At 38.2% G+C, this 11,720-nt stretch overlaps 1 protein-coding gene across 2 annotated transcripts in view; it reads right to left on the reverse strand.

The window, feature by feature from the left end:
- The window catches only part of TTBK1 (tau tubulin kinase 1), a 94,728-nt gene extending 83,008 nt beyond the window's left edge, over positions 1-11,720 (reverse strand). The window contains exons 1-2 of one of the 2 annotated variants that reach the window (XM_034427614.3): positions 11,393-11,720; positions 2,756-2,854 (exon numbers count right to left, since the gene is read on the reverse strand). Coding sequence is in view for 1 of the 2 variants with exons in the window: in XM_087887809.1 (XP_087743935.1) it covers positions 1,448-1,450 (3 nt within the window). In the remaining variant the exon portion in view is untranslated. Of the gene's footprint in view, positions 1-1,447; positions 1,546-2,755; positions 2,855-11,392 lie in introns of those variants that run through there. The other variant, XM_087887809.1, reaches the window with a different exon arrangement.

Genomic DNA, 11,720 nt, shown 5'->3' on the forward strand with positions numbered 1-11,720 from the left:
AATTTGGTTATCAGCATTTTTAGGCTGTTCAAGAACTTAAGCATATTTAAAAAGATAAGTCATTGTACTATTTTTGTCCATTGAACTAAAGCATGAAGCAGTATGCTCAGTAACATAGCCCAAAGGGATAATGTGATAAACTTGCTAGATAAGAATGTCAATTTAATCCTTGAGTCTAACACACCGTGTTATAAATCTCCAGCAGTTTCCAGCCTTACCAACCTCCAACAATTCAGGACCAGAAATTCCAATACACTTGAATAGGGTTAAAATGCTGAATTGCCAGTGGACTGCTAATGCATGATGTGGCATATTCATCTCTTTTTAAAATTTTCTGTATTCTTTGTGCATTCTTGTAATAATCACAGCTAACTATATCAAAGATGGGATGTGGATACTCATTCACCCAGCTCAGCATTTCAAGCACCCCAGCAACCACCTGCCATTTCAAAAGCTAAACTTGCAGATTGAAAAAGATTTCTTGCATTCAGGAAAAAAAGTAGGCAAACATTGAGAAGAGAATTTGGACAATGAGTCTTTTAAAACCTTTCTCTCAGACACACTAATCCTAGATTTCCATAACTTAAGATATATAGATTTAATCCAAAAATACTTTCAGCGAATAGAGGTAATGGAAAGTAGACATTAGAAAACTGGTATTCATTAATTTTTAGGTAACCAGCCATGGATATGGTCTCTGTCATCAGCTAGCTAGAAAATGCAGTGCCATTTGACTTTTCTTTTTCTATATTAGAACACAGTCTGGGAAATTTCAGTATAATTTGAGTTTTCTATTTTTATTGCAACTTTTGTTGATTTGCCTGTCTATATTCATGGTATGTCAGAAGAATTTCTCTACCCGGCATCAGCTCATGTATTACAGAAAACCATAACATTGAAGTATTAGAATTGTTTGCTTTTCTGGTGTTCTAGTGAGAAAGTTAACACCATTGTTGATTATCAGTAGCAGCTGCTTCTTTAGGAACTAAATTGGAACACCATATACAATAGAAATAATTAGGTTAAAACAGGCAGTTGAATAGAACAGGCAGGAAAAAAAAGTTGAGATTAAAAAAAAACCCTCTAGAGTATTATTTTCAGTACAGCAATCAGCTGATGCCCCCTACATGGAGGACAGCTAAACAAATGCAGGTTATAACCCTGTTTTATGTAATTAGTAGCTCTCTGTCAAGTCACACTGTAATTCAAATTCAAGTGCTGCATAAATCTCTTAATTATAAACTGAGAATAATTAAGGCTAGAAAAATTGTTCCACGTTGTATCTTTAGGATAAAAGCTTTAAATATGGAGTCTAGGGTGTTCAACAGTAAAGACTCTGTCAGATGAAGTCTGCTGTAGCCAAAATATAGACAGTAACATCCAAAATCTCTTCAGAATGCTCTATGGCCTCCATTCATCAAACAAAAGCTACGGAAAACTCTCTCACCATCTTACTAAAGGTCCTGTGAAACACTTTAAAGTGCTTTGTGCTGGAGAACTGCAGTATCCCAGGTTATTTCAGGATACATCCTCACCTCAGGAAGCCTATGAATTAGAATAAGCAATATTTATTCAAGTTATTGGAAACCACGATTCTACCACTATCAGATTGTTTACCATATCTGTTATTTGACCATTTAAAAGGAGTATAGTATTCATATACTTTTTAAAAATTTTATTGGACTTTCGAAAGTATGTAATAATTAATACAAACCTTATACTGGACACTTATTTGTAGAGCAGAATGAAAATTCCCAGCACGCTGAATGGATTTTGATAAGACTTATTCCCTCTCAAAATAAAGGGGACAAACAGTAGAAAGTTGCAAGGATCTAATTCATCCTCCAAAATGTAAAGCAACGCTTTCTCTACTTGCCCAGAATATAAAAGAAAAAGACACAGAGGGTTTAAAGAAAACTAAAATATTCTGAAAGCTTCTGAAGATGAGGATTTAAAAAAACCCCTCAACAGTTCCAGCAATTATCATGATTTTTCACTGACCACACACACATTGCAAGACAAATTTCACATTTACATGCTAGCCTTCTTTAGACATAGTAGCATATTTTATTCAACTTTTCCTTAACTGGTATGCTGAATGGTTATGGAAACCTAGGTAGTCTTAAAACCAAATGAAGATTTGAAATCAAATATCCTCAGTCTAAATCCAAACTACCTCAGGAGTTAGCAATCTTTTCAATCCAGGCACCATTATGCAAAAGCAGGGGCACGTACAGGTATGATTTTAAAGTGGGTCAAAATCTAATCCTTGCATCCACATATATACACACCTTCTCTTCAAGAGATGCCATCTACAGATGCTGCAGGCTCTTTGGCTGTTGCCATGTTGCCAAATCTTATGTAAGCTACCATATTGTATAAGTTATCAACATGAAACTCATTGAAATTACCATTTGGCATCAACATAGCACAATTATATTTTCTGTCCCTACTATTACTATGTTTTCTGACTTACACATTATTTTAAAGGTCACAAGAACAAATGTAACCAGCACACACAAAAAAACCTAAAGCTGACAACAAAATGTTTTATACTAATAAAATATTTCAAATCTTAACATTAAGTCCTAGAAACAGGAGGAGAGCAGCAAGTAAAGATTTCTATCTTGATCTTGAAATATTTATTTCTCAAGTAAAAATACTGAAAAAGATTTGAATATCTCTCAAAATTCCAGTGAAATAACATTCTGATCAAATAACAAAATTCTGATCAAATAACAGCTATAGTTCCTACCTCTGCTGTTTGGCCTCCTGTCCTCTGGGATGTCTGCTTCTCATTGAACTCAGGAAAGGCTTTCCCCTTAGAAATTTCTTACATCACAGGATTCAAGCTCTGGAAAAATGCAAAATTCACAGATCAGGAAAAGAGCTTTAGCCTGTATAAACTTGGAATATTACATTCCATCAATAATTCAAATAATTCCATTATCATTAGCTCTGATATGTCATATCACATATTGAAATATATCTCTTTTTACATACATGTAAAGTATTGAAGACACAGAATCTCCAGTATTAAGAAACACTGTTTCTTGCTGCTTTCCTATATCAACATTTTACTTTGGGGGTGTTATGAATTCCCCATTAAACCACCAAAATATTAATCAAAGCTGATTATCAAGACATACATTTTATTTATTTAGTGAATTTATATCCCACTTCCACATAGGAGAGTCTTGGCAGCGCTTTGATATGCCCAAAGCAAAGAAGAACTGAGGAACAGTCTAGATCAGTGATGGCTAACCTTTTTGCCATCGCGTGCCAGGAGAGGGGGGGTGGGGGAGGGTCATGCGCGCACGTGCCCACGTGCATGTGTGCGCAACCCCTCCCTCCCGCTCCTGGCACATAATGGCCTGGTAGGCCCGTTTTTCTTTCTTACCTGGTTCCAGATCCTCTCTGTGTATCTGGGAACGGCGAAAACAGCCTTTCCCACTCCCTTGGAGGCCCTACGGAGGCTGAAAAGACCCATTTCCCAACTCCCGGTGGGACAGGAAGTGACATTTTTTGCTGACCCCAGCCTCCAGAACCTCTCTAGGAGTCTCTAGGAGTCTGTAGGAGCCTCTCTAGGAGTCTCTGGAGGCTGGGGACAGGAAAAAACGTCACTTCCTGTCACACCGGGAGTGGGGAAATGGGCCCTTTGAGCCTCCGTAGGGCCTCCAAGGGAGTGGGAAAGGCTGTTTTCGCTGTTCCCAGATACACAGAGAGGATCCGGAGCCAGGTAAGAAAGAAAAACGGGCCTTCCCCACCCCCCCAGGCCCTCCAGAGGCAGAAACAGCCTGTTTCCCTACTTCTGGTGGGCCCAGAAGGCCCGAAAATCAGCTGGCCGGCGCACCCATGCGCCCCAGAGCTGAGCTGGCGTGCCCACTAATATGGCTCCGTGTGCCACCTGTGGCACGTGTGCCATAGGTTCGCCATCACGGGTCTAGATTTAAAAAGGAAAAAATTATTCAGAGTATCCAGGGCATTCACATAGCACCTGACAACAATTGCTAAAGAATTTGCATCCTTTCCAGAAATCGCAAGGTTGCTGCAACACAAAAAAAATATCTATTCAGTTTTAAGGAAGTGCTACCTAATTGCAACAAGTACACACACCCTCACTCACTTGAAATCAGCTTTCCCTCTTCAGTTCTGCTATCTGCCCAGTGCTACAAAAAATAGTATAGAATGCTTGCATCTCCTTTCTCCACAGCATTTATAGGTGCTCCCAAGCAAGATTTTATTTGGCAAATGCTGAGTCATACATAGGATTTAATGAGATCCTAATGAAACATCTATGAATAATTCTCCCCAAACCCTTTTGAAACATTTTGGATGAAATATTTTACTTTAGAATGAGAAATTAAATATTTAAGGCAAGGTAAATTCCAAATTCATTGGAGAAGGCAATGATAATAGGAATGGTTAGTGGACAAAGAAGGGGCAAGCAAAGTACACACTGGCTTGGTAACATCAAATCTGATACGAAGTTGAACATTCAACAATTGAAAGAAGCTGTGCTTGACAGGGTAGACAGAAGAGCAATGCCTATAAAGTCACCAAGAGTCAGACACAACTACATGGTTAAAAAAAAAAAATCCATATAGTCATCAGGGATCAGACCAACTCAGTAGAATCTGTTGATTTCAGAATTTAGGGAAACAGATTTGATTACATAGGTCCCAGTGGACTTAATCTTATTGGATGGAATTATAAGAATGAGTATGACAAGCACATCTTCGTTGACCTGCTTGCCTGTGAAACAATGTAGATCTGGCAATGGGAAGGGACCAATGAACTGTTAAAAGGAGAAAAGACAATTCGGTTCTGAGAAAGGGTACACTAGCATGGGAAAGAAACTCAAAATAGCTGCACCTTAATTTTGTTTAGTATAAAGTGGGGCAGACAGACACTCTGACAAGTTTTTATTGTTAGGTTAGGTTAGGTTAGGTTAGGTTAGGTTAGGTTAGGTTAGGTTAGGTTAGGTTAGGTTAGGTTAGGTTAGGTTATATGTTATATGTTATGTTATATCTTATATCTTATATTATTCCCAGCTCTTTGAGGTAAGCCAAAGCCAAAAAAAGAGAAGCAGCAAAAATATTTTTTATTGCTGTACAGTAAAGTAACAGAATTTTGAGATTCATGACTAAGATTTTCCATCTTTTAGCTGCTACAAGTAACCACTCTGACATTTCTGGAAGTAGTATTGAAAAGGGGATGCTTTTTTTCCTAATGCATCCCACACATATGAGCTTTATATAAAGAAAGAAATATAATATATTCCCTCATGTACCTAACTGCAGCTTTAAAAGAAATAGGCTGTGAAGCTGGCATTTCTGGTAAACAATGTAAGCTTACCATTTCCACCATCACTCCCATTAATTTACAAAACCTGCTAATCAATTTTTGCTTTGCTTTATAAAAATATTTAGTCTACTTGGCCAAAGGTCATAAAATATAATTTTCCTGGACAAATAATTCATTGAGGGCTATCAAGAGCACGATCAGAATATCATTAAGAACTGGTAATCTAAGAAATGAAAAATATTAGTGAAAAGAACATTGTTTTTGTCTAATAACTAACCTGGCTTTTCCCACAGATTAAGTTTAAGTGAAATTAAACATGGCTTTTCAATCAAATTTATCACTGAAACAATCAGTGTGATTGTTTCAGTGTGTTTCCTTCTGATTGTGAAAATCAGAAGGAAATTCTGTAAATTATGAGATCCTGCCCTGATGTTAATGAATGTAAGCCTCAATAAGATTAACAATCTATTCCTATCTCTTTAAATTCAGTAGAAATTTCCTATGCTCAGGCAAGATAATATCAAGTTGTTGAAAGTCACCAAGAAAAAACCTGTGCAAGGATACATCTAGAACAGGGGTGACAAACTCGATTTCATTGAGGGCAACATCAGGGTTGTGTTTGACCTTGGGAACCAGGGTGGGCGTGGCCAGGGTGGGCATCTCCAGCTCAACGTCACTTGTGTCGGGGGCATCTGTGGAGGTCCAAGAACTCTGCCAGCAAAAACAGGCTCCCAAGCTCCATTTTTGCTGGAAGAAGCACCACAGGCCGCTCCTTTGCTGTTTCCAGGGTGGCCCCGCGAGCCAGATCTAAGCACCCCACAGGCCGGATCCAGCCCTGGGGCCTTTAGTTTGACACCCCTTATCTAGAACATGCTGAAATATTCTTGAACCAGATTCAAGTCTGGAAAAAAAGTGGAATCACTGTAAGAAAACAGTTCCAGTCCAAAGCACTCCTTCTAGATCATTTTCAAAGTGTGCACTGCCTTATAGTACACCACTTCAAAATGCTTCTACAGTAAGGATAAAATGTACTATAAATGAATAAAATATTGCAGAACCATTTCAGCTGCAATCACTTAAGTAAAGTAGTGTTGTAATGTGGGAAAGGAAGGTACTCTATCTCAAATACCATTAATTAAAGGATCAAAGAGGGCGGCTTTCTTACCAGGAAAAAAAAAACCAGAAATACACAGAAAAGTGTCCAAAGCTATCAAAATGGTTGTTTCAATCATTGCAGTATGCAGTATTCACAAGTAGGTTCTGCTTTGTGGAGGAACACTGAAGGAGTTTCATCAAATGCACAAAGTGAAGTGCTTCTTCAAGGCTCTACACAGGCTACTTGTTACTATATTTATCTCTCTGAATACAGCTTTGAATTGATGGGGTTGTTTCCAAAAGCAGTGACAAGATCATAATAACCATCCTGGATCAAACCAACGCAGATCTAGCCCAGGATTCTGCTTTCTAGAATGGCTGACTAAATGTTAATAGAAGCCCACACAATAGCATCTTTCTGCTCATATGCTTTGGAAATTGTTATCAAGTGATTGTTTCTGAAACTAGTGGCAATGTTTAGTCGTTAATTTCTAGCCATTGATTGTCTCATTCTCCCTTGATTTGTTCAGTAACATACTAAATGCAAATTAAAGGCTATATTTATATTTTGCATTCGTTTCTTCCACAAGTTAACCATGCACTGTATAATGAAATACATCTATTTCATTTTAAACTTCCATCATGCTGCTATTTTGCATGATGGTTCAGACCTAATATTGTAAGAAGAAAGTGCATTATTCTAAGCATAATATAGTTTAGAGTATATTTGGCCTTACAATCATATGTAATGCAGCTTAGGCCTCAAGTCTATTCATTTATCTTCCTTAGTAAAGTAAGTTACAGCTATCCAAAGCTAAAATCTGAAGTCTTCAGTTAAAGCATTTTATATAGCTGTTTTAGGTAAAATTCCAGAAACTGTTACTACTACTGAGTTACATAATAATTTATTATATAATGTATTAAATGTATAACATGTAGCTCTACTTCTGAATTCTGCTTCCAGTAGTGTAAACAACAAGGAAGGGGTAAAACTTAATTCCACCCAACATGTACTTCACTAAATATCTCCTCCATACGTTTAAAAAATTTCCATTAATGTCAATGGAGTTAGTTCTGGCACCACCTAAGGAAACAAAAATTGTATTATGCAAATGATTCATATAACTTTGCAATCATGCCTTTTGTACAAATACCTATCAGGACTTCACATGCTTAGTTTAACTCCCGCATCCAATTCTTAATACAAATCTCTGTAAACAATCAATGCATGTATTTTACAGAAATCACATCTTAAAATATACTTTTACTAAACTACTTTTTCATTCAAGAATTTACCACATAGGCCTTACATCAGGGATAGAGGATTTCCAGACATCAACAAAGTCCTCTCCCACTCCTACAAGTTCCCTCAACATCATCTAGTCAAATTTTCATCATCTATTCATCTATTCCCTTTGAGAAGAATCAGTTGAGTTGGCTCTATCATCCATGTGCCACTGTCTTCCTTTGAAGGGGAAAAGTAACAGATAGGTCATAATAACAAAAACCAATCCTGCCAATACTGCTACATCAGAAAGCACACTCCTTCTTGCATGAGGAAAATAAGTAAGGAGAAAGATCTTCCCTGTTCAAATGTCAGCTCCCAATGGCTTCCAGGTTTAACCCAGCCCTCCAACCGGGTCAATTATCTCTTTAGTATACTTAGCTACTAAGTTTATCAGTTAACAAGGTGTTCTTTCAAAAATGCTAATTCTCTGCCCATAATTAAAACTTTGACATAATCAGATTTTTAAAAATACATATAATTTAACTCGATGGTTAGTAAAAGCAGTAAAAATATAAAAACTGAGAAACTTATTCTTAGGAAGAGGAGTATGTCTATATTCCCAAAACATATGAAAACATATATCACCACGTAGCATTATATACAAGTTTTGGCGGCTGATTTTATATTAGAAATAATAAAAATTAAAATACTACCAATAAACTTTTGGATAAAAACAAGTATTTTATTAGGTCAGCTGGCTCCATGACATCCTACATTTTATTATATTGGCCAATCTTTTTTAAGCCATCTATTTTAATGAATATCACCGAATGACATAGATTTGATGTGTTATTTATGCTCTTTCTTTAGATGTAAGCTCCTTAGCAATCAATTATATTGATTGGACCTGCCTTCTAGAGGAACAAGAGAAAATGTGTCTATGTTCGCTGTAAACACATTTATATTAGTACAATGTTCTAATGCATCAGCTTCCAGTTATTAGAAGTTACAGGTCAGAGATACAATATATGTTTCATATCTAAAGGGATCAAATTCAGCCCTTGACTTTGCCATCAGAGCTAGGAAAACCTCTGCCCAAAATTCTAGAAGGCAACCTTCAGGCATCATATTGTGCTTGACATTCCTCTATAGAACACCGTTTCTTATAATCTCAGGAAAAATATTGTTCTAATGATCGAACAGTTTCAGTTTGTAAATCATTTTAGAATGTTATTAGAGTTTTACAAAATTATTTTTGAGATTGCACACTCAGAATGGCATTGTAGTCTAAATGTTAATAACCTGAGGTTTATATAACACTATGAAGTTTACAGTTTAATTTTCAATTATCTTAGTGTCTGGAAATACCATATTGGGACATTAGAATAAAAGTGCCAATCACTGCATACAGCATCAATAATTCCTTTAACAGTATCAGAATCTTTTTTAGAAAACTGATTTTAATGACAAATGTTTTCTGCTACCTCAATTCAGTCACTGGTATATTTAAATAAACAAATTTAAATTATGTATTTAATAATCTAACATAAAAATTCAAGAAGTCATCAAATTAATCAAGGTTTGTATGAAATCCTGGCCTAATTTGTCTGGTTCAAGTCATCGTTCAAATGTTCTAATGCCCCTATATCTTAATATCTGCCCACAACAAAATATAAATTTCTAGGATTGAAAATTCAATTTCCTGGATTACTGAAACTCCTTTCTCAATCAGGACTGTCACAATAAAACACTGACCAGGGTGATCCACGATCCAATTATATTCTTACAGTGACCAAATCTCTAGATTATGCCATGAAATATATGAAGCTGGCAACAAAATTACAAATATTTAACATAACTCATTCCCCCAAACGCAGAAGTATGACATTCAAAACTTAAGAAGTGACCAGATTGTATATCACTGTAGACAACTGTATCTGCAAGATATATGTGTAGTGAAATATTGCATTTTAGAAGAGATAACAGATTAGAAACCATTCCAAATAAAACCGATGTATAAGAATAAGAACAGAAGATTAATGATAAAAAAGAATAACTGAAATTGATCTAAAAAAAGGAGATAGCAATGGTTTATAGTACATAATGGGATAATAAAAGAAAAAGTTCTCATTTGCAAATACAAAACTTCAGTATAAAAGTATGAAGAACCTGAGTCTAATCTGTTACTGTCACATAAAAGTTTTGTTATTAGATAATCAGAAGTTTCATCCCAAACAGAATGATGCTATCTATTCAGCTCAAGCTGCAAAACCTTTCTGTCACTTTTTCTCATATCTGCATCCCTCCTCCTAAGAACAACTCAAAGGAATCAGGGAGAAAAAGTCACCAAATCTAAGTAAATTTGCCATTTAATACTCCACCATCATTTCCTAATCTCCAATCCCAGCCTTTTTGCAAAATCCAATCGTATCTTTCAACACTTATTTAAAGCCTCAGTCTGTGCATCCGTCCAGGAATAAACATTTTTAAAAGATGTTCCTACTAACAAATCCAAAGGATGGGTTACATTTGAAATGAAGATACATCTACCGGTACTTCAAGCGTAGTTGAGGAAGGGTAAGTGCATACACAGCAGTCTGATCATCACCACTTTCTTAATGTTAATGTAGGTTTTCCAAAAAGCAGAGATTTCTGGAGTGTCTGAAAATTTCCAAAGCCACTGAGAAAGAAATACAGCTCTACTTTCTTGGAAAAGGGCACATCTTCCATACAAAAACTTTGTATGGTTATTTCACCTGAGCGGCTCTCAACTCGGACTAATGACTCATGTTCTCCGTCTACACACCCGTCATAGCTAAAATAAAGATGCTCATAATCATTAATAGTTAAAATATTTTTTAAATGTTTACAATAACTGTAATGATTTATATTGTTAAAATGTATCCATCTAAGCAAAAAGGAAGAGAAAATGGAATGATATTTGGTTAGGATCTAAGATTTAAGTAACGGGTTTTTGGGATAATGGCATAGTTAAATTGATAGAATTTAGAGAAATAACTGAGTAAAATATTACTCAGTAATATTAGTTTACACCACTGAGTAAAGTTGTGTTAATTGGAAGTTAAGAATTGTTAGTGATTTGTACTAATTTGTGACCGGATCAATGCTTCGTTTTGGAAAAGATGTGTTTTATGTTTGTGTTTTAAAAAATAAAAAAAAACTTTTTTCAAAAAAAAAAAGATGCTCAGAAGCTTCCATTTACTTCCACCCCGCCGCCTAAGCGTTTCCCGGGGCGATAAAAATCAAGCATCAGAGCCCCGCCCCCAGCCTCTCAGGTAGACCACGAGGCCCGCCCTTGAAAAGCTCCGCCCCCTCGCCTCCCCTCTTCTCCCCCCCACCCTCTGCCTGCACTGCAGTTCGTCCAAACTCGCCTCCATCCTTCGGCCGCTTCCACCCCACTCAGAGGCTGCTCCGAATCGCGACTGGCCAAACACATCGTCAATCCAGCCCCGAGGCATCCTGGGAGGTTAAGATCCCAGCCACGCCGAGCCTCCAGTCTCCGTCTCTGCCCCCCCCCACACACACCCTCCGCGCCCTCGAAGGAGAGACAGAGAACTACAACTCCCAAAATGCACCACTAGGCCACACTTCAGAGGAGGGGTCCAGGCACGGCCCTACCTCCTGGGCCCCAGCCCCCTCCTCGTTCCCCCAAGTGTTCGATTAGGGGGATAGCGGGGCCGTAGTCCCGCCTCAAAAATCCCCCAATCTCCGGGCAGGCCAGCCCATCCCCTCGGCGCTCACCTGGTCCTTGCCGCAGCCGTTGGCGAGGGTGGTGCATCCTCTACCAGCTGCCCTCAGTCAGTGCGGCACCGGCGCGTGGCTCCCTGCCCTGCCTGGGACCGTCTGGGAAGCTGCCTCCTCCTGTGGGGGCCGCCCGGGGAGCATCCTCCCCCCTCCCGCACCGGCCTCGGGATGGGTCCGCGGCGGCAGAAGGGAGGAGGAGGAGGAGGCTCCGCTAGCGGGATTCGCCCACAATGCACTACGCGCAGAAGCAGCAGCAGCGGCCGCCGCCGTGCCTGACATCAGCTCCAGCCTCCGCAGCGTCGCCCCGCCCTACCTTGCCGGCTTC

Source organism: Pantherophis guttatus, chromosome 1 (genome assembly GCF_059756535.1).
Source record: "Pantherophis guttatus breed Tessera chromosome 1, ASM5975653v1, whole genome shotgun sequence".
Lineage (NCBI taxonomy): Eukaryota > Metazoa > Chordata > Lepidosauria > Squamata > Colubridae > Pantherophis > Pantherophis guttatus.